The sequence below is a fragment of the Rattus rattus genome, chromosome 5 (genome assembly GCF_011064425.1).
Source record: "Rattus rattus isolate New Zealand chromosome 5, Rrattus_CSIRO_v1, whole genome shotgun sequence".
Lineage (NCBI taxonomy): Eukaryota > Metazoa > Chordata > Mammalia > Rodentia > Muridae > Rattus > Rattus rattus.
Genome location: NC_046158.1, coordinates 49,485,606 through 49,509,408, shown reverse-complemented (window position 1 = coordinate 49,509,408; position 23,803 = coordinate 49,485,606). Strand labels below are relative to the sequence as shown.

The 23,803-nt window shown below is 45.7% G+C and overlaps 1 protein-coding gene across 2 annotated transcripts in view; it reads right to left on the bottom strand.

Annotated features, from left to right (window-relative positions):
- Rapgef4 (Rap guanine nucleotide exchange factor 4) overlaps positions 1-23,803 on the bottom strand; it is a 287,989-nt gene that overhangs the window by 59,816 nt on the left and 204,370 nt on the right. The window contains exons 7-11 of one of the 2 annotated variants that reach the window (XM_032903483.1): positions 22,524-22,577; positions 22,103-22,209; positions 19,020-19,141; positions 17,230-17,413; positions 211-295 (exon numbers count right to left, since the gene is read on the bottom strand). In XM_032903483.1, coding sequence (XP_032759374.1) covers positions 211-295; positions 17,230-17,413; positions 19,020-19,141; positions 22,103-22,209; positions 22,524-22,577 — 552 coding nt within the window. The remainder of the gene's footprint in view (positions 1-210; positions 296-17,229; positions 17,414-19,019; positions 19,142-22,102; positions 22,210-22,523; positions 22,578-23,803) is intronic. The other variant, XM_032903485.1, reaches the window with a different exon arrangement.

Sequence of the window (23,803 nt, the reverse complement as noted above, 5' to 3'; positions counted from 1 at the left end):
TGGGGCGACTTTCAAGAGTCGGTTCTCTCCTTCTACCACACGGGTTACTGGGACAGGGCTCAGGTTGTCAGACTTACAGCTGTAACCAGGTCGAGTCATTTCTTAGGCTCAGATACTATTTTTCGTTCTGTAAATTTATTTATTTTTGTGGGTCGCTGTGTCTGCTCGAGTGTATGCCTGTGCACCACAGCTTGGTGAAGACATACTTACTGTGGTAGAAAGATGGGATAAGGCTTTAATATGAAGGAGTTCGTCGTAGATAATCTCTAGGTCATCTGCAGTCCTCTGGCCAGGTCTGTAGAGAAAGATGATAAGGAAACGTTGTTATACAAGCTTCAGATATGGGAGTGGATCCATTGGTCAATAACACGCTGAGGGGTGTATTCCATATGAAAAGATACTGACTGAGGAAGACTTTGAGCCGTAATAATCCCTACAGGGACTAGAAATGAGTGTATTCACTAGTGGGAAGGATATGGGAGGAGCTACATGTACACAGACACCCATCCCTGCCAATCTCAGTGGGAAGAGCTCTCTACATGGTCATGGGTTAACTCACCTGGGGCTTTGTAGGTAATGGTAAAACATTGCTTTTTATTACATCCTAATTGATGATGACGAAACTTGCCTCTTTAAGCACTAGGGACACTTGATTGGTCAACTTGGCAATGGATTTACATCCCTGAGTATCTTACCCTAAAGACAAGGTAACACTGGGGCCGTCACTGTTCCAGGTTATATATGATGCTCCTCCCCAAAGGACTCAAATGATTTTTGACCCAGCTCTAAGGAGGTATGTTTTTGAGGTGAGAATGAGACAAGCTAACTGTCTAGAATTTCTAAGAGAAGGAAAGGGAGGTACATCCTTGTATCTGAAACTCTGCTCCATGGACTACCCCTGTCAACAAAGGGTTAGCGATTTGTGTTAAGGTTTTTTTAATTCCGAAGATTAGTATTATATAAAGTTAGTAATATACCTTTGTTGTACGGAGTAAGGGGTTATTTTTTAACATAAGGAGACCAAGTAAATTCCTAACTGCCTTTTGTATCTAGGTTTATTTTGGAATTATTAATGTCATTAAAGGGTATTTAATAACATTATCACACAAGGTAAGTGGCGGGCCTCCTCGGAGATAGCTGGAGGGAGGAAACATCATAACTTACACATGACCTTCATAAAGACAGCTTTACCCCGAACAAAAGGATACTACATTCTTACTGCACAGAATCAAAGGAGGGCTTGTTTATTAATCCTGACTACACAGATACAAAATCCAGGGCTTGGGAGCCGTCGGCCACATTCATTTCCTGCTAAGGATCATCCCTGAAGGACACCACGGCACATCAATCTAGTGCTCAGTGGTGTCACCTGAAAGCACGGGACCTTAAAAGACAACGAGGAGACGCTGGGGCCACAGGGAGGCCAAAGGAGCCAGGCCCTCTTAGCAAGTGCCCAATCTACCACTTGACTTACGCGTCGGATTTTGAGACAAGGAGCCCTTGGGATTTAAAAGTCAATCAAGTCACCTCCAGGCCCCTGCTGCCACAGAGGCAGCCATGGGGGAAAAGGCTCAGGTAGGTGTAATAGGATTACTTGAGGAGCAGCCCCGCTGTTCCCACTTCTTGACAGCCACTGCAAATAGCGCGAATGCTCCTAGACACTTGGCTAAAATCAAAGGGAGTTCCTGGGTCACCTCACCTCCTGGCTGTGGACTGAGCTGAAGGTGGGGGCGCAGCCTCGGAAATAAAGGTTTACAAGTAAGTCAGTTCTAAAGTCTTGACAGATTCAATATTGGAGTTAGGGGAGCATTTGTCTGAGCGCTTAGCGTTTGTAGAGTGGCACTGTGAAACCTTTATTGCTTAGTTCATATGTATTTTTAAAATCTAGACTTTTTAAAAATTACTAATCTAATACATTAAAATTTTAGAATTTAAAGACTGTCGCTAGAATTTACAAATCTCACTACAGTAAAAATAATTACATTTCATCAAGAGTTTCAAACATGCTGAACTGTCAGTCCTGAGCCATTCCAATTAGTCTTAGGATCTGTCGGGGAGAGGTAAAGACGGCGACATCAGGCTAATTTTGAAACACTCTTCATTTGTTTAGTGACCTATACTGGAAACTTACCTGATTTCTCTTTCCCCCCACAACTTGTCCCCAGCATTCTGCTTTCCTAAACCCTTCCTTTACCTGTCTGTCCTTCCGTCTGCCTATCACAATGTGCTCTGCCAGCAAGGGGATGCTCTGTTTTCTCTCCCTGGAGAAGGGAGAGAATCTGCATCTGTAAGAAGGATGTGCTAAGTGGAATTGTTGTAAATAAAGGCACAGGAGAAAAGGCAGGCCAGCACCGCATCCCATCTGTGTAGCTCTGGGATCTATCTCATCCCCAGACAACATTCTTTCTTGACCCCAGGGCTTCCTGGCCTCCTTATCCCAGTAACTGTCATGTAATCCAAGCTTAATCTTTCAAGTCCTTCTTAAGCATCCACCAAGTGTTCAAGATTCATCTGTCACCACTTAGTGTCAGTCTTTCCTCATAGCAGTATTGTCTGTCACAGCCATCCGCTTGTCTCTTTACTTCGGTAAACACACTTCATGTCCACAAGGCTTCCTGCAGCTCCCATCTATCTAGGATGCTTCTTTCTGCCTCAAGTGTCACTTGGGCTCACCAGCCCTTGTCCTTACCAAGCCGTATTGCTGTGGTAATTTGCAACACTCTCTGAGGAACGTTATTTGCTTGACGATTCCGAACTAATTCTAGACTCTTCTCAAGAGAAGCATCGTCAAAAGGCACCGTACACTAGATTAGAAACAGAAACTGGTGCTGAGGTCTAATCTGTGAGCTTTCTAGTTGCCTCATATTCTGATGGCTCATTTCCGCATCCGTAAGAAGGGCGTGCTAAGCGGAATTGCTGTAAGTAAAGGCACAGGAGGAGAGGCACACAAGCAATGCATGTGCAGGGAATATGAGACCAAGGTAGGATGGCATTATTATAAGGACAGGATTTCATCACGGCTCAGAGGATGGAGTTCTTAAACCTCATGATGAATAGGGAGGTGAGGCCAGCAGAGCCACAGAGCACTTTGGTTCTCTGGTCTGAGGGAAATTGGAGTTTAAGCTCTGTGATCTTCCCAATGAGGTTAAGTAATGCAAGGTGCCCACAGCACATTTCATCTTGACTTGTACCAAGGCAAAGAGCGATAGCTGCCCTCCCTTATCTGTGAGCCTCCTTATCTGTAGTTTTGCTCTCTGTAATTTCACATATCTCCAGCCGACTGAGGTCTAACACTCTTTGATGGAAAAATTCCAGAGGGAAACGATTTACAAATTTCAAATAATTCATAGTAAACTATTTTGCTTGCTTTATCTTATTCTATCTAACTTATTATATATTAGATCCTATTATAAATACATGATACTCAAAATATATATAATTATAGCCATATATACAATTACATAGACAGACAGCTAGACACACACACACACACACAAATTGTGTACCTCCACAATCAAGTACCCAAGGAGCATCTTGGGACAACATATCCTCCATGTGTAAAAGGAGATATTTTAATTCTCAGTAGAGGAAATCGGATGGAAGCAATCAATTTTTTTAAACAAATGATAGAAAACGTATAATCCTACAATTATGACATGCAGCTGGTGGCATAAGCGTAGGGAAGGGGTCTGGATGGAGGTGACCAACCAAACTGTTGGGCTAGGAGCCCTTTTGGGCAGGGTTTTGTCAGTAAGAAGCAAGCAGGTGCTGAAGTGGGAATTTCTGGTTCCGTTGGAGACTCTGTTGTGTCATGTGCTCTTTTTCTGGAAACTATCTTATGAGAGGGTGTTTTGCTGAGAACCACTAGAGGCTGTGATGTGATGTTTTTCTGGAATGGACACGAGAGAACATGTGATGTTTGGAAAGGGTATAGGTGCATCCCAACAGACAGTGAGCTATGCTGTAGCATTGGTTCTCCTTGCCACTCCTCGATCTTCGCTGGGCTTTGCTGACACTGGTATTCGCTGACAATGCTCTTGCATTGTCTTTCTTTGCTGATCTTCACTTGTTGTGACTTTGTAGAGAGAAATGCACCAAAGACCTCCCGGTGGTGTTCCTGCTGCTTCCTACCACTCCTGAGGACTCCTGCAGATTGGCAAGTCCCTGCCATTTTTTCTGGGTCAAGCCGCTGCTACTGATTCAGGTTTGGTGTTTTGCTAGTGGACTGGACTGCTGACGCCCAAGATTGGAATCGCCCCAAAGAACTATTTCTAAACATGTCTGCAAGCCCGTTTCCTATTAACCTTTCTTTCCCCCATCTCTGGTAGGTGGTGGGCTAGAAGGGAGGTTGAAGCATAATAGTTAAGATTTTGAAAAATTTAAGCCTATAAGGTGCTACTACCACACCCCATGGTGAGCTTTACCAGAAGACCAGGAAGACGCCAGGGTTTTTCTAGTGGAAGGCAGATAAGACCAGACTGAATGAGTCTGGAAAGCTCTGGAACCTGGCACTCACAGAAAGACCAGCATGGTAGATTAATGGCAGACCAGATGAATGGCTCTACATGAGCACTCAGCCTGGGGAGAGGTGGGTCTCAGTGGTTCATCACCTGGCCCCATGCAGGTCGACTGGATTCTGGGACCACTCCTGGCCTTCACCTACCACAATGAGCAGAGATTATCATGGAGAGATCTGTTCTCTGAGATGATATCCAGAAAGGATTCTCAGGGTAGCTGATGGAGCCTGGGAAAGGCAGAACAGAGCTGATGGTTTTAGAGACACGGAGTTGAAAAAGGTTGTCCCAGGAAGGTTATGAAATGGTTTCAGGCTGGAGACATTCTCTTCGTATTCTCAATAAATGTGAAGGAGAGGTGTGGTTTCAGCCTCTCTGAATCCACAGAAAGCTTGGCCTGCTGGGAAGAAGCCTAGTGAAGATCCACCTTAGTGCTTTCAGGACAGAGCCTCTTGGGGATGTCACTGACATACAGACACCCATGTGGCAGCCCTAGCCCTGGTCCTCCATCTTCAGCAACCAACCCAGGTAAATAAAGTCTTCTATAGGGACTGACTGGACACTGTGGCGAAACACATGGGGGCCCTTTGAAACCAAACTGAACAATGTCTAAACACAGGCTAGCTTTCAAATGAATGGAGGAAAAAGAAACACACTGCAGTAACAACAGCAATGACAGAACAACTCCGTGGTCTCAAGTGTTCAATGAAATGGCCGAGTAGGCCCCTGCTGCCATTTGGTGATAGACCTAGGCTTCCAGAAGCTCTTTGGTCCTGTTTACAGCAAGTGGTGTGCTGAGGTGAGAGAAGTTAGCACTGAAGTCAAAAATGAGTCTGTTCACAATTCACAAAGATCAAAACACTCATAAGAGATTCGCCCAGAGCCAAGACCCTGTCCCTCTGGGCCCTCAACCTGTCATTAGGATTGACAGTTGAGGTAAACAGGCAGAAGGCCAGGTGGAACTGAAGCCAGTCTGGTCAACCTGTGGCCACCTAATCAAATCAAAATTCGAGCCCTTGTCCTCTACAGAGCACCTCGAATCAGCTGTAGGAAAAACAGCAACAAATCTGGCTTCTCAGGGCCGCTGTGCCATCTAGCGTCTTGGGGAAGGCTCATCTCTCACTCTCGCTTCAGATGGCGGTACTCCCCTTGATCTGCCCCCAGCCCTCAAAGAGCATCTGAGGACATCTAAAACTGAGCCTTCCCCACCACAATCACTGAACAAAGTCACATTTTAAAAGCGGGTCTCTTGTGGCAAACAGCGGCATTAGGCACCTTTCATGCTTTGGTCTTTACAGGGGTGACCGGGGTGGGGGAACGGAGACGCAATCCTACAAATCAGCCCCCGGCCTGTTCAATCGGTAATGAAAGGGTCCCAAGGACTGAAGGCAATTTGGCTTTCAAGAGGAAAGGGAAGCAGGGCGAGAGCGGGGAGGAGATAACTCCCACGGACCATCAGAAGAGGAACCTACAAGGCTGGGGAAGTGAATTGACTCTCTGGATGCTGAGTGACAGCTGGTGAATGTACCTGGTCTTTACTCGTCCTTCTCTAGATGTCACAGGGAGAAATGTTAGGCATCCCTGCTTCTTTACAAACCTGCGTGGTGCCACATTGATGTGGATTTGTTGGATCCCGCTGTGGAAAGGCCTAGTTTCTACAAGGGCTGCATTCTGGCGGCAACGTCTAGTTACAGACAAGATAATAAACGGGATGGAGGGAGAAGCAGTTTATACATTAAAGGATAGGAGGGCTCGGGCGATATTGGACGCTGCTGGTAAATACCGTTTTATCAAGGAATTTATCAAGGTCAGAGATGGAGTTCCTCGGCTACTGGGATGTGGATAAAATGTGAAATTCACCCATCTACCAAGTGGCGTGTAGACACGACTCTGGGTACAATATGCAGGCGAGAAAGTGAATGAACTGGTTCCAGTAGACCTGCCACTCAGTAAATACTGATTTGTGTATTGAGAGACACTAAGAGAAGTCAACATAATAAATACAGATACATGTCACATATAAGTTTCTAAATTTTAAAAAAAGTGTTTCATTTATCTCTGGGGAGGGCTGTTTATCTCTGGTGTTGGACTTCACCACAACCCACCTGATGGGCTCCTTAAATCATGTCTTAACATTGTATCACTTTATGATGCCCTGGAAACCATGTATAAACCTTACTTCTTACACTCCCCTTAAAGGAAGTCCGTTAGGGATCTGTCCCCTGGTCTACAGAAACAGTTTGTTTTGGTGCATGCCTGCTTGATTGCTCTTTCCACCTCCCAGTATCCTTCTTCATTCATGGACGTTCCCTGTGGCTAAGTGAAGTGGCTGGCCCAGCTGTCACCCTTTCACCTTTTCTTAGCCGCAGAGAAGTTTGTTACATGCAAGTGGCTTTCTTCTGTTCTATCTGGGAAGCTATCGGGGCTTTGTGCTTCTCTGAGATTAGAAATAAGTACAGACTATCAGTAAACACGAAAGCTTTCTGTTTGTGAGGAAGGATGCCATCTCTGTAAGGCATGGGGCCCTGGTTCCATGGGCCAGGGACTCTAAGCCCTAAGTGCTTTTAGGACAAGGCGATTGGTCATGATCAGGGACATAAAATGTCTAGTGTTCTTCCAGCATATATGCCTTACGAGAACACTCTAGAAGTTTAACATCAAACTTCTATTTAAAAAAATAAATAATTATTTGTCTTTGTCTTGTGAGATGGGTGAGTCCCTGCATGTGTGCTTGTGTACCATGTGCATGCCCAGTGCCCAGAGCTCAGTGCCCAAAGATCCCAGAAGAGTGTGTCAAATCCCCTGGAGCTGGAATTAGAGGCTGTTGTGAGTCACCATGCAGGGCTGTAAACCAAACTCCAGTCTTGTACAAGATCAGTAAGCACTCTTAACCACAGAGTCACCTCTCTAGCCCTTAAAGTTAAACTTTGTAATATGTACAACTACTAGCACTTTCCTTTGAAATGCCCAAGTATTAAGTCGAAGAGGACAAGCCAATTAGGACGGAGTCATGTGGCGAATCTCACATTCTGGTTTTGGGAGCAGGAGAAGATGCAGACTTCAGTGGCGCCATAGGAACACATTGTTAGCTTTACTTTTTTTCTCAGTAAACCGTCAGTTCTTACCAGGGATGAATCCTGGCGAATTATCCTATTATTTTCTCTCCTCCTTCTCCTGCTCCTCCTCCTCCTCCCCCTCCTCCTCCTCCTACTTAGCCATCTCATTCTAACTCACTAACTCTACTAGATAAAAAAGAAATGTGAAGCCGCTTTGCAGAAAGGGAAGAATATCATAACAAGAAGAAAATCATCTGACATCCACTTAGCCCAATTTCTTCTTCTGAACCCAGAAAGTTATAATTAGCCGCGTAAAGTTTAAAGAGTTAGCTAATGCTTCAGAGTCAAAGGATGTGAGGTCACCATGTCAAGTACGTAGTGCTATTTGAATATGAGTCACTAAGTTCTCTGTGTGGTTCTGGTGGAGTAAGGTGGCTCCTCCCAGCTGTGGTCTGTCTCCTTACCCAAGTTTTCCAGCACCTCTTCTACACAGCCGTGAAGACAAGCCCATTAATGACCCCAAGCTAGGGACTAGTTTTAGCAAATTAAATAAGGCATGAGAGCCAGGCATGGTTGTACAACCTGCTAGTCCCAGCACTCCAGAGACAGAGGCAGGCAGGTATCTATAAATTTGAAGCCATCCTGGTTTACATAGTGAAACTCAGCCTGGAGAAGAAAAAAAATGCATGAATCATATATAGTTTTAAGAAAGTCTTGTTTATCTGAAATCTCAGTTTAATTGGGCATCCTATATTTAATCTGGAAACACTAATCATAAAACGTTTCATTTCTGTGTAATCAGTCTTGACAATGTTACAACCACAGGGATTCTGCTACAGACAATACAGAGAGCTCAGTGCATGAGTAAGAGAACTACAGGCTCTAGAAGCTTACAAGGAAAGAATACTTTCCACTTTGATCAGAACCCTTCATGGACTGAGGAAGCTCCGGGGCCTTTCTCAAAGGAGAGCGGTCTCTCTACAGTGGACGAACACTTTGCTCTGTTCTATATGGTGATAAGATCACCCTTATCCTCTATTCTATATGGTGATAGCACATTGGATGGATTATGCTCTGTTTCAGATGTATGGAAGAACAGTTTAATGAGATGAGGTGATCTTGTAAGAACTACTTTAAAATCTGATTTCCCATCTTTCTTTACCAATGCCCCAACATAACCTAGAAAGTTATTCCAAGTCCCTTCAGGACCATGGCAGGTGGAACACAGCTCCAGAGTTAGAGGCCATCTGGATCAAATTCAGAGCCCGCCATCATCTGGATAACCACAGGCAATTGACTTTGCCTAAGCTTCTGTTTCCTAACCTTTAAGGTGGGAAGTATGTTAACTACCTCATGGTTGGTTGAGAGAATTGAATTAAGGAGTTATTTAGCCCAGTGCCTAGCACACATGCACTTAATAAATGCTGCCTATCATTAAATACAATTGCATTTCTGTTTCCATTTACAAGCCCTCGGAAAGCAGGGAGAGGGTTAGCAGGCATTATTAAATTCTTTGAGATTTGGACCCGAGAGATGTTGGATGTGTTAATGGCAAATCTGTGAGAATAGAATCCTGGCTCTCATACTCCATATTACTGACAAGTTATTTAGTGGGCTCTTGGATTGCATGCATGGATTTCAAATGGTATCATTAAATTCTCCAAAACCCATTAATTTTATTCTCATACAAATATCTAGCTGTTCATAGTCTTGGCCTCTCTAGCCCATTCTCCACAATCATCAGAGAATTCAACTTCAGAGATCAATGTACTGCGTATCTGGCCATTCATATCTTCCCTTCATGCTCTTCCACGGTGTCCCAAAATGACTACATTCTTTTCTAATGCCCAAAGATTGCGTAGCTGGCCTCCTCTCACCTGACACTTGATGTAAATCTGCTCTGGGCCTGGGTACTCCTTCAGTGTCAGGCAGATCTCTACTTTCCCAGGATGATTCTGGTCCACTCCCGTGCCTGTGCCCCTATCCAGCTAAAAGCTTCTCTGTTTTGGAAGAATGAACACTGAGGGGATGACCTTTGTTGTCCCTAAGAAATAAAGCTTCTGTAGGGCAAAGGACACTGTCAGTAGGACAAAATGGCAACCAACAGATTGGGGAAAAATAGAGGGTTAATATCTAATATAAACAAAGAACTCAAGAAGTTAGACTCCAAAGAACCAAATAACCCTATTTAAAAAGGGGGTACAGAACTAAACAGAGAATTCTCAACTGAGGAAACTTGAATGGCTGAGAAGCACCTAAAGAAATGTTCAACATCCTTAGTCATCAGGATCAAAACATCCCTGAGATTCCACCTCATACCAGTCAAAATGGTGAAGATCAAAACCTCAGGTGACAGCAGATGCTGGTGAGGATGTGGAGAAAGAGGAACACTCCTCCATTGTTGGTGGGATTGCAAACTGGTACAACCATTTTGGAAATCAGTCTGGCGGTTCCTCAGAAAATTGGACATAGTATTACCTGAGGACTTGGCTATACCACTCCTGGGCATATACCCAAAAGATGCTCCAACATATAACAAGGACACATGCTCCACTATGTTCATAGCAGCTTTATTTATAATAGCCAGAAGCTGGAAAGAACCCAGATGCCCTTCAACAGAGGAATGGATACAGAAAATGTGGTACATCTACACAATGGAGTACTACTCAGCAATCAAAAACAATGACTTCATGAAATTCTTACGCAAATGGATGAAACTAGAAAATATCATCCTGAGTGAGGTAACCCAGTCACAAAAGAACACACATGGTATGCACTCACTGATAAATGGTTATTAGCCCAAAAGCTTGAAATACCCAAGATACAACTCACAGACCATGTGAAGCTCAAGAAGAAGGAAGATCAGAATGTGGATGCTTTCGTCATTTTTAGAAGGGGGAACAAAATACTCATGGGAGGAAATACAGGGACAAAGAGTGGAGCAGAGACTGAAGGAAAGGTCATCCAGAAACTGCCCCACCTGGGGATCCATCCCATATACAGCACCAAACCCAGTCACTATTGCTGATGCCAAGAAGGGCTTGCTACAGAAGCCTGACATGGATGTGTCCTGAGAGGATCTGCCAGAGCCTTACTGATACAGATGAGGATGCTTGCAGTTAACCATCAGACTGAGCATGGGGTCCCCAATGGAGGAGTTAGGGAAAGGACTGAATCAGTTAAAGGGGTTTGCAACCCCATAAGAAGAACAATAATATCAATCAACCAGAACCCCCAGAGCTCCCTAGGACTAAACCACCAACCATAGGGAGGGGGGAACCCATGGCTTCATCCATGGATGGCATTGTCTGGCATCAATAGGAGGAGAAGCCCTTGGTCCTGTGAAGGCTTGTTTCCCCATTGTAGGTTGAAGTGGGAGTGTGTGGGTGGGAGGGGAAGCATCCTCATAGAAGTATGGGGAGGGGGAATGGGAGATGGGGGAAACTGGGAATGGGGATAACATTTGAAATGTAAATATATAAAATATCCAATAAAAATGGTAAAAAAAAAAAAAAGGCAGAGAATCGACCCACACATTCATCTATTCCAAAGTGAATGCATGCAGAAACACTCATTCGGATAGCACATTCCACACCTCCTTAAAACCCCAGCCTTAGAGAGCCCCATATCATCAATTGTAGGAAAAACCCTGAAAATCACCAGAGCTACCAAAATGTTAATAGTAATTATATATCTGGAGATAGGGCACGTGTGATATCCATTCGTTTGATTCGTTTGATTCCATTCCTTCTAGTAGTTTTCAAATTTTCTACAAGAAATAGATTGATTTGAAGTCCTTAAAATACATTAAAATTAAAATATTAAGATAGATTGACCTGAAGTGTTAAAACCTTGAGCTAATCTTACAGGAACCCTAAAGCGTAAGTGTGTAGGTAGTAGCACCACTCCCCTGGGCCTGTGCATCAATTCTGTGTGCTTTCTTGGGTGTGCAGACATGAGCAGAATATGGCACATTGTTTTTATCGGGGAAATGTAATTCTAAAGTCAAGGAATGATTCGCTTAGTGGAATCACTTATACAGGTACATTCTCTAAGCTTTCAATGAGGACATAGCAACCTTTGCAGTGAGAACAGAGGCAGTTTGCTGAGTATTGAGTGATGCATTGTGGGAAGGTTCACACTAAAGGTGCACTGTGGGAGGGTGCACACTGAGTGGTGCACTGTGGGAGGGTCCTCACTGAGTGGTGCACTGTGGGAGGGTCCTCACTGAGTGGTGCACTGTGGGAGGGTCCTCACTGAGTGGTGCACTGTGGGAGGGTCCTCACTGAGTGGTGCACTGTGGGAAGGTCCACTGAGCAGCCATGTTTCCTAGCTTGAGCTCCTGCGCTGCTCAGGCTTCTTTCCTCTGACCACCATGTCAGGATGGACCACCTGATGGTGAACATTCTCTTGGCAAGCACTTCCTCCCCAGAAGTGAAAACAATGACTTCTGGCTGGTAAACCTGAGATCTCCAAAGTAAAGGGAGCTTCCTAAAAATATCAGGATTTCAAACCTCACATGCTCAAAAAACGGTCTGGACAAGTGAGGGTGGTGAGATGGCTTAGTAGTTAGGGGGGTTCCTGTCTTCCAGCAGACCCCAGTTCAATTTCCAATCTCTACATCAGGCAACCCACAAGAAGTCCAATATCCTCTTCTGGCCTCTGCAGGTAATTGTGTGTGTGTGCGTGCATGTACACACACACACACACACACACACACACACACACACACACACACACACACACACACACACACAGTGCAACTATGAGAAAGGTCCACATTGAAGGGTGCACTGTGAGAAGGGCAAGAATAATAAAATATTTTAGAAGATGAGATTTGCTAATTAAGAGAAATTATACAGCTCCTTGAGTGCCCTCCAACAAAGGTATAGAGCACACAGTCAGGCAGCAGGTCTGCTGGGCATCAGAGCCATCAGTAGACAGTGGTCGACACCCCTGCACCCCAACACACACACCCACACACACACACACACACACCATCACCACCACCATCACCACCACCATTACCACCACCACCACCACCACCACCACCACCACCACCACCACCACCACCACCACCACCACCACCACCACCCACGACCCTTCCCAGCGTTTCCTTTCAGCACTCATTTCCTTTCCAGCCTCGTGCTGATGTCTAAAACCTTTCACTGACCACATAAAACCAATGAGGTAAAGTTCATGAGTTTCAGGGCCATTCAGAAGACTCCAGAACTTGCTAAACAGATTTTTAATATGACGATCTTAATTTTCCTGTGCTTTTCTCACTCTCTCTGGGCTCAATGGATGCCTTCCTTTTCCAGCTACTTAAGCTTCTGGGGTTTAGGAAATTTCCGAATTGTAAACCTAAGATTAAGATTTGAGAATTACAAGCTTCATTTCTCTCCCACTCTGGGCAAGCCCCTGAGAGACCACTCTAAAGTGTGGGGCACAATGTCCCAACTCCCCATGGAAGGATCTAGAACTCTTGTATGCAGGAGAAACCTGTCTCCACGAAGCTTTTTTTGTATCCGGCTGGCTTTACTTTTTACAATATTGTGTTTACCTGGTCACCTCTGTATCTTTGGGCCCCAGGCTTCCTAAGCGCCTGCTTAAACGCACACCCAAATGCCCACTTCTGCATGCAAGAATCTGCTCTCTCTCTGTGTGTAGAACAACTCCCTGCCTTCAGATTTATAAACAAAGCAAAGTCAAAACAATAAGTTCTGAGAGTTCACTTGTGTTTGATGGCCCTGTCTCAATGCTACAACAACAGCACCATCAACCTGTCACCATTCCATAGCGTCTGCCCCCGAATGCCACCCAGGTCCACACCTGTGCAACCTCGATGGGCATTGTGAGTCACTCCATCTGCCACCACACAAAAAGCTAATTTCACATTCAGAATGTATGTTTTTTTTCCCCCTTTCAATACCAATAGCAACAAGAGTGTGCCAAAAAATTGGCCCCGAAGCTGTATTCTGTTTTTTAAACTGCAGAACATTCTTTCATAGTTTGACAGTTAAAATGCTGCAGTTAATGTAATAAACAGAGAATTTCTCTAAGTAGCCTGTCAAAACAAGTGACACTTTTTTTTTTTAGCTAGCGAGTCTCAGACTCCGAACAATAGGAAGTACCCTTCAAAGCAACATCTTCATTATACAATCAAATTCTCAAAGTAATCTTCTCATCAAAGAATATTGTGTTATTTCTTTCCCAGTAATTATCAGAGTTCTGCAACCTCTCTGGCAGTGGTGACTATTATAAATGCAGCTGTGCTGAGTTCAAAAACTAGGGGTCTCGGCCCGGCTGACATGGAGCCGGCATACACCTTGGTTCCACACTTCTCAGTGACTCGGCAGTTTAGGCAGTGCCAACCGCCCCAGGACCTGTGGACTGGGCCCCAGTCTCCAAGAGTGAAGTGCTCACCCCTTCCCTCCAAGAACAGAAATGCTGCAGGAGCTTCTTAGCCAAGCCTGCCTCTTTCCTTTCTTCTAACATAGCCAAGTGGTACCTCTGAAGACCACTAGAAAATTGAAAAATAACCAACAAAAAAAAATAGAGGTGGGGGAGTGTGTGTGTGTGTGTGTGTGTGTGTGTGTGTAACTCGAGTGTCTGTCTCACAAAACTAGATTCTTTAGTTTTCACTCTTCCTTAGGAGTTGCCATTCAATTAGGAGAAAAAACTATAAGCCAAAATGATCAGGGCAACTCAATTTCAATGTTTGCCATTTAAAAAACAATGGGGAAATAGGAAGAAAATCCCCAGATGATACATTGAGGAATATCAGTGGATCTTTATCTTGTGTTTTGTTTGTTTATTTGGAGACAGGATTTCCATATGTAATCCGAACCAGCCTGAACTTGCTACGGTACCGGGATAGCCTGAAGCTCCAAATCTTTCTGCTTCTGTTGCTAAACTGTCTGAATCCAGAGGTCAATTGGGAAATGAACTTCCTTTGGAGATTTGGGTTTCTAGGGTTCACCTAATTCATCACAGCATGGGTGAAAATGGAAGCAGCACCACCTCTCTTTGGGTTTGCTGGGAATCGAACCCATAGCTTCACTCATACATGCTAGACAAGTTCTTAAGCCTCAATCCAGAGGATCCTATTTCTACGGATGACTCATGAAACCTAGCCATGAGGTCTAGAGCATAAAGCAGGTACTCAATAAATGTCTGCCTAGCCATGAAGTCTGGAGCAAACAGCAGGTACTCAATAAATGTCTGCCCCATTTGAACCTAATTTGGCAGCGCTTTTCTTCTTGGGTTACAACTGAACTGCAGCTTACCCTTTTTACGTTTTAATCTACTTGGTAAGTGGTCGACAATATTAGTGAGTCCAAAGGCATTTCTGCCTCTTTGTAGCAAGGAAGAGCTGAGGAAGGATTAGCAGGGGCCGTGAACTCACTCACTCACTTGCATATGTTTCCTGATGCCTTCCTTGTTGGAGACATAGTCTGACTATTCCACAGTAGAGCAACTCCCCTCTCCACAGGATAGGATGCTATCACACACTACCTTGTTTATCATAGGATGCAGTACAATCCCAACTGAATCATTGCTCTTGGTCTTCAGAACTATCTTCTGCTCACCAGGAGCTCCAGAAAGAAGGTACAAGCCCCTTGTTCCTTCTTAATTCCACAGTATCCAGAACGAGCTAGGTGGCCAGCAAGTGCTGGTAAATAAGGGGGAGTTAATGAAGAGACGTGGTATTGCGTGATTGCCTTTCGCAGACCCCAAGCTTTTAGCTGCCTGTCAGCAGGAGAGGGCTGTTGGCAGGGCACATGTGGCAGGCTCCCCTGACATCAAATGCTTTAGTATCCCTTGGTCTTCAACTCTGCTCAGTGAATGCCAACAGCCTGGTGTCCACTCATGAATTCTGACAACCTGAACACCTCCATACATTCCCAAATGCCTTGGAGTCATCTCAGTCAGACTCATACCTGCAGATTGACAGTGGTTGGGATGACCATGACAACAAGGAACTAGCAAAAAGGGGATTGACCCAGGAAACGATGAGGGAGGACAAGCAGTGGATGAATGAGTCAAGAAAAAAGGAGGCAGTCTGACTAGAGAGAGAGTGTAGCTCCTGATGGCGTCGTTCATTTGAGTTGCAAAGCCCCAGGGAATTCTTGTGCCCTCAGCCACCCTCCCCATGATCCTTCAGGGCAGACAGAGCATAAATTGGCTGGGTAGGTTCCTTGGACCCTACTCCTGCTTAGGTCAATGAAGCTCTGACTTCTCTATTTGATATTTTGGATTCTTCTATTAAATTTCTGTTTGAAGAGAGGGTATTGAGGCTGAAAGAGCTGACAGCCATGGTTCTAGAGTTAAGGATGATAGTACCAGCTGGGATGAGGGACAAGGCCTTTGAAATACTCTGTGTGGGAGATTAAGCCCCAAGAGAGAGTTTGGACAAAGGGAACATGGTGTGACAAAATGACATGTGTTAAAAAGCCTGTGCAGCCTGGAGTATGGGCCAGTGAAAGGCAAAGAGTCCTGGGGGAAGGAGATAAAGCTATACTCAGAGGCTATTGTGAATTGGTCCGAGGGGCAGAAGCTGGGGAAGTCTGTCTGAGAGATGGCTCTCTCTTGGAAAGTGTCCAGTGGACATAGCAGACATAAAATTGAATGTTCTTACAGAGACCCAATAATAAAAGGTCGGCTGAGCCCTGGGCTCAGAGCTGACATCCGTAGCTGCCTGGCACTGGTTGTACGGTGGAGGGAGGGTTTGTTTCCAGCATGAAAATATAAGCCTGGATGTGGGGCTTCCAGATCTATTCCAAAGCCATCCCCACTTCAGAGTTCTCCCTGAGCGGGAGAGCAGGAGAGCAGGAGAGCAGCCATGCTTGCATATCCTGGAGCAATCGGTGAAATGCCTAGGATCTAACAGGATTTGACAGTTGTTTTCTTCTTTGGCCTAACTAAATCTCTCAAGGTTCTCAATGTCAGGTTGTGGTCAGCTGTGGCAGACAAGGGAGTTTCCAGCTGCCTCACAGGATGGGAGGGTAGGTGGGTGGATAGATGAATGGATGGATTGATGGATGGATGGATGGATGGATGGATGGATGGATGGATGGATGGATGGATGCATGGGTGGGTGGGTGGATGGGTAGATGGGTGAATGGGAAGATGGATGATAGATGGATGTTTGGATGGGTGGATGAATGGGTGGGTAGATGGGTGGGTGGATGGGTGAATGGATGGATGGATGGATGGATGGATGGATGGATGGATGGATGGATGGATGGATGGATGGATAGATGGATGGATGGATGAACGCAACACAGGTATGCGAGCTTTGCTTCTGAGAACTTTTGCCACTAGCACTATGAAGAAAGGAGCTACCTCAGTATGACCTAGAAGCAGACCAGTTTCTGTTTGTCGTTGGCCAAAGGTCATTTAATGTGGAGGCTCCAGTTTGATATCCTGAGCTGTCTGCTAAAGATCTACAGTGTAAACTCACATGAGGGGAAAGTGGAGTTTGGGGTCAAAACTGAAAATAAAATAGGGATGAGCAGCACTGCAGTCTCTCCCCTTTGCTGTCTCTCCTCTGATGTGGGGGACGGCCAGGACTTTTGCTGCCTTGCGTCCCTCCCCCGTGTACCTGCAGCAGCCTGGGACAGCCAGGCGAGCTGCTGCTACGGGCTCTCACTTACGGTTTTCGCAGGATCATTCTCATGTGGGCGTCAGGGCCCATTTGTGACAGCAGCAGCATGGTGTCCTGGAGCTCTTCATCGCACTCCTTCTTCTCCTCCTCAGTAGGCAAAGGGGCATCCTCATGCTCGTCATCCAGAAATCGATAAAATAAATATTTATCTTGGAAATGGCGCTCCTGGTCCACTGCGGGAAACATGGAGGCAAGGGTCAGCTGTGTCCCACAGTTCCCTGCCAGGAGTACAGGGCAGGAGTCCGGCGAAAGAGCTGAAAGAGCCGTGCAGTCGAGCAGCCGAGAGTCTGAGTCCTTCAGACTCCACCTCACCCAGGCGGGGCAGCCAGGAGTGAAGCCATGCCATCTGCAGTCATTGCAGCCATAGCCACTTGGACCCACCCAAGCGATTTTGCTTTCCTGGGCTTCCCGCTGAGCACCTGCCAGCTTTTATGGAACGACCATACTGCGCCTTGGTGGCCTTTTCTACAGTGTGGGGCATGTGTCCCAAACTGGTAAACTCCTGTCGGAGAATGCTTCTTTGACAGTGTTACAGGAGACATTCCTTTGGGATGTCAGAACTTAGGCTCTTCTTTCTACATGCCATTAGACATACTTCTCACCCCACTTGGAAGGATAGTGACAAGAGTATTAGTTAGTGACATGAACAGAGCCAACTGGACCATGCTTCTAGGTCACAGACTCCTTGAAGGAAATTGTGGTCATTTTCTTGCAGTTTCAATTTCCAAAAAACTCATCCCTTTCTTTTGGCAAAGCTGGAGGTTCAAACCCAGGAACTCACACATATTAACCAAGTGATCAATAGTAAGATCTAGGTCTCCGTTAGAAAAAAGAGGGCAAACTAGGGTAGAACCACTCTCCTAGATGTCTGAATGCCATTTAGTCCCTTTATAGCATGGATTGTCAATACATTCAAAAGACAAAGAACACTGGTGAACCCTTCCAGATCCCCCAAACAGGGATGCAGCTGAGGTAGCAGCAGCAAAGTATGGTACAGTTTGCAAACCAGTATGCTTAGAAATCCACCCCAGACCTGCCAAGTTGGAATATGCATTTCAATGAGATCCCCAGGTGATTGGTTTGCACATTAAAGTCTGAGAAACTCAAGCAAAATTATTATTCCCACATTCCCAGGTGTCGGCGAGTGAAATGGATGATTTGAATATTTTCATGTTTAGAAAAGTAGTCTTAAACAAGTGGCGTTAGCAGTTCAGTGACAGGCGTGCACCAGCCCCCGGAATATCTCTTCTGTTTGGCAGGAGCTGCTGCAGTGACTAGAGACAGCAATTGCAGAGCGCAGCTCTGATTTTAAATATGGTCATCCTGCCGGTATACAAATTGGCTCTCCCAGACAGTGGCACAGTTAAAAGGCGGTTTCTGAATTCATTACTCACTCTCATGTCATCAGCCCGGCCACACATTTCATTGCTCTCTCACTCTGGCCCTGCATCAGGACCGCTATGCAATGCTTGGAGCATAATCACACTATCAATGAACCATGAATGCAAACTAATAAACATAATTGGAGCTGATGCACTCTGGCTGCAATTTCATTTTCCTTTCCTTCGTTCTCGGAAGTTAGGAAGGTACACCGTGGAACCTAGCAATCAATAGCATCCGCTCGCTGCATTTGTATTAGTAAATGAAGATGCTAGCTTGGTGGTTCTTTAAGGGGATCGTAATTCTTGCTGGCCCATTCGGGAATTCAGCAATAGCTTTACCTGGGGAAATACGCTTCGTGTTTCTTGAGAATTCTCCAGAGCCTGCGGCTCATCTTACCGTGGTTGAGGACGCCATCTTCCAGCAAGACTTGCCACATGCCAACAGCTTGAGTCCGGGAGTGAACACAGGACGTCTGCTGTATCATCCAGTCTACCAGCTCAGTCCCGACACAGCATTGTCTAAAGGGGATGAGACACAGAGGGTAGGAAAGCCATACATTTGCAGAGAGAGAGCGAGAGAGCGAGAGCGAGAGCGAGAGCGAGAGCGAGAGAGAGAGAGAGAGAGAGAGAGAGAGAGAGAATATATCTTCAAGACAAGAACCTTCCACAGACTATGGCAGCATAAGAGGAACCCAGGGCAAGGAAAGCACTATAGGATTTATAGCCTTAGGCCCTTACCTCTAAGCAGGGTCATGTGAATAAAATAACACTATAACACAAAGTACCAGGCTGCTCCAAGGGCTGGTAGAGGGCAAGTAGCATCCTTCCTTCTAAGTCTATAACTGTGAGCAGGTCCCAGAACACCTCAGTGTGAGGGGTGTTAGGAAAAATAAGCCATTAGCAATGCATCTCTCTGAAAAAAGTTCCGTGTAATGAGCATTAACGCATGCATCTACAGAATCTGTCATCTGACAACACCAAATGTCCCCTGTATATTCATGTGTCCGTCCCAAAGCTGGACCCCACAGTGAGTTGGTCTAGGTAGACTAACTACATATATTAGTTAGGAAATACACAATTGTACACCTAATATTAGGAAACTCTCAGTGGGGTGAGAAAATAGAACAGGTGTTCTGTGTGTGCGCTCGTGGGTGTGCGTGTGTATGCGTGTGTGTGTGTGTGCAAGGGAGAAAGTGGACTCTTAAAGTCCTAGGGACAGATCCCAGGGAACAGTAGAATAGGGCAGGGGCCTCAGAGCAGCTGATGGCATTCAGCTAGACCTGCCATATTGGTTGGCTCCCTTTGAATGCTAAGAATGGGAACACCTCTGGGAGTGAGCAGAGACTAGGCAAACCGAAAGAATTCTACCATAAACTGACGTAGGTTCCCTGCCCTGGGCCAGCTTGGAGAAACATCTTGAAGCAGAGAAGCTATGACGTAGGACAGCGGGTTTGCTATTCATTAGCTATGTGACTTTGGCCAGTTCCCTGGGTCTGCTCTCTTCTCTGTAAGAGGAAGGAAGGACAAGGGATGGACGTGAAGGCCTTCTCCTGTTCCAATATTCTAGAATCTCTGAAGTCTATGAGAGCTCCCAGGGTGTGCTGACCCTGAGTCAGGGAGGGCTGTTGAGGCCAGTCCACACCCATCTACTACCTATCAAAGGGTGAAGAGACGCCTACGTCTTCACTCTGAACTAACCATATACCTCCGAACTAAGCTTATAAATAATCAAGTATTTCTTTTATAATTTGGTCACTTATTAGCAGAAAAGTTCTTACAAAAGTATAGAAATAATTTTATTTGGCTTTTAATCCAATGATTGCTCTTAAAGTTACAAAAAAGAAAAAAAGAAAGTGCAAGCATCAGAAAGGACTCAGAGCATTGAGTTTCTAGGAAAGACACAGGACTTAGGACCCAGAATACTCAACAGGGTACACAGCAGAGCCCTGGGTATCCTTTCCACTAAATGACACTCGCGCTTCAGAACTGAGCGCCCTCCTGAAGCTTGGTGGTCATTGGGATTGACACTGAGTCTGGAGGGGCCTCAACTCTCTGACACCGAAGCAATCACATAGTGGGACAAAGCAGGAGGGAGAGAGAAGGTGGAGCTTGCCAGTACAGATCTGGGACAAGAACTCCAACTGCTACGGGACAGGAAACCATGTCTGTGGCTTCCAGTGAAGTCCTCCGGTCATCACCAGCAGGTCATTAATTTGCGTCATAGGGTGTGGGACAGATATAACACCTCCATGTCAGGGTTTAAATCTCAGCAGGATGGCGCAAGGACGAGATCAGTTTCTGACTTCCAGTTTCCAGTATTCGTCACCAAACATGACATATTTCATGGAATTTCCCTAACACCAGTCAGTAGCTGGGGGACCTTACTCACATCTTAAGGGAGACGAATAATTAAAGTATCCAAAGAAAAAGGACCTTTTCAGCCATGCGAGATTTTGAGGCCAACTGAAAAAGCTAAAGAGCCAAAGGACCGAAGGGGCTGGACTCGGGGGGACTGTGGCACATGCGTTTGAGTTTTCTCCGGCTTTATTTTAAATCTTGACTCTCCTTAGAACCGTAATAGTGGAGACGAGTCACAGAGTCCGGAGAGATTAACTTACTGGGCTGCAGAACAAGACTTACAGATGTAATTTCTGAAAATAGTCAGCTGACCGCACAGGGCTGGGGAGCTGGCTCAGTGCTAAGGGCATCTGCCGCACAAACTTGAGGACTTGAGTCTGAAGAGCTAGGAGTGACTAGGCACACGCCCGTCACTCTAGTACTGTGATAGGCAGAGACGGGGCATCCCTGGGGCTTGCTGGACGCCAGCAGAGCTCCGGGTTCAGTGAGAGACTGTGTGGCAGAGTTGGACAGTGATAGAACAGGACACTCAACATCCTCCTCTGGCTTCAGCAAGTACACATCTCTCCTGGGCCAAGTATCTAACTAAAATACAACTTTACTAGAAAACAAATTCCATAAAAGACTCGTGTATTTCGCTCGCTTGTGCGTCATCAGAACCTGCAACACTATGGCTTAAGAGATAATTCCTGAATTTGGCAATCATTCACTTGGTTTAAATCTTGCTTGCATACTAACTAGATGTAAGACTCAGTGAAGGGAAACATTTAATCTCCTCACCCTGGGTCAGTTTTATCGTCTGAGAAATGAACACAGACCTAGGCCTACCTCTCCAGCAGGGGGGGTGATGGATCACATACGGGAATCAGAGGAGCGTAGGCAAGGCCTGTGTGAATGGTAGCTGAACTCTGTAGGTCCACTGAAGACACTGGGGAACAGACACACAACAGGTCTCCTCTTTGTCCCTGCCTGCCCTAATTAGCTAAGGAGTGACTTGCCTATAACTCTGAAGCTAAATCAAGCTTAGGCTGGATCCTAGGGACCTTATAAAAGGGGTTATCCACCCTGTCTTCATAAAGCCTGGGTTAGAGGGGTCAAGCCACTGGAGAGAGCAGACATTACCTGTATGTCTTTAGGTGGTATTTTCTGTCTCTTATCATGTGGGGTGCTCGAGAGAGAATGGCAATTCGCAAAATTTTTCCAGCTCTGAGGATCTTCTCTGAAGGGACCTGTGTGTTAATCAGGTGGGAAGAAGAGAGGGGAGAAGGAGAGATTACAGAAGGCAAAGAAACGCAGTGGGTTCTTAAACCATTGTCTAGTCAGAGTCTGGATGGGAAAACATAACTCACTCATACATGTTTACATTGGTCACTCGTGTGACACGTTACTGTCTTATGTGGGGAACCGGGACACATTGCATATTTATCGACTCTAGGAAGTGCACGTGAGTCGCCCTGACACGGCGCCCTGACACACGAACCACCTCCAGCGGTCCTTAAGGATCGAGCTCGGACGGCTCATCAACCCACCTACATCCCATTACCTTGGTAATGGTGTGAGCAGGGCGGAGAGGAACGTGAGGTTCAATGAGAGGTGTCTGAAAAATAAAATGTTAAAGCAAAAGAAAATTAAACAAAAAGTTCAGTAAAGAAAATTATGGGTTGGGGATAATAAGAAATACCTAGGGTTTTTTTTTTTTTCTATGAAACTCAAAACAGAATTTAAAAGAGAGAGGAACCGCCTGGAGGAACTTGAATGCACCGACATTCAAAGGGCAAATCGGACAATTCGGTTTGCCAGCACTTAAATATAAATTGTTAAAAAAATGGAAAAAAATAACAAACAAACAGGGATGAGTTGATGTTTGTAGGCTCAGTGAGGAGAGAAAGGGCAGCCGGTTAGAGTCTGACAAACATCAGAGAGGGAAGGAAGCAAAATGAGGTAAACAGTGAGAGGTTGAGTGACCCGTCCTGGCCGAGGATAAAGTATTGATTGTGATTGAGTCTAAAACTCTACAGAGGCAGTTGGTACGTTCCGCCTTTTCTGAGAAAACCGTGCAGCCTTCAAGGTTCTGTGCCGAGTCAGGCCAGCTCCAGGATCGAGACAGCACTCTTCGTCAGAAACGAAGTCTTTAGATGGGTGCTCTATGTCTGACGCTAGGGAGGAGCCCAGCTTCTACAGCATGGAACCCCTTCATCCTTGCTGTATCACATTTCTGGCAATGGCCTTTCCAAATGTGTCTGCTCAAGGGTGGTGGAGGCTGTTTGAGACGCTTCTGAAAGGCGCGGTGACATTTTCCTTGTTTGGTGCTTGAGCAGGCTGGGGCTCCTTACCTATGTACAATACTGGCTTCCCAGAGATGCACCCATCTTTATCATCAGAACCTGTGTGTACTGGGTTACATGGCAAAAGAATAATGTGGGTGTGGCTAAGGATCAAATGGGGACATTTAGCCCGCTGTTTCTGGGTGGGAGGGTCCGTTAAAAAATAAAAAGTGAGGATGTCAGACAGAAATGCCAGCACTCGACAGCAGAAAGAGAGAAAGAGGAGGGGTCAGCGAGAGAATCCAGAAATATGAGAGGCCTCACATGAAAACAGACAAGGGGGGGGAGAGAGAGAGAGAGAGAGAGAGAGAGAGAGAGAGAGAGAGAGGAGAGAGAGAGAGAGGAGAGAGGAGAGGGAGGGAGAGAGAGAGAGAGAGAGAGAGAGAGAGAGAGAGAGAGAGAGAGAGAGAGAGAGAGAGGCCTAGAGCCTGCAAAGCATCCCGTCTTGCAGACACCTCCGTTTTAACCCAGAGGCTCACGCTGGAGGTCTAGACTCCAG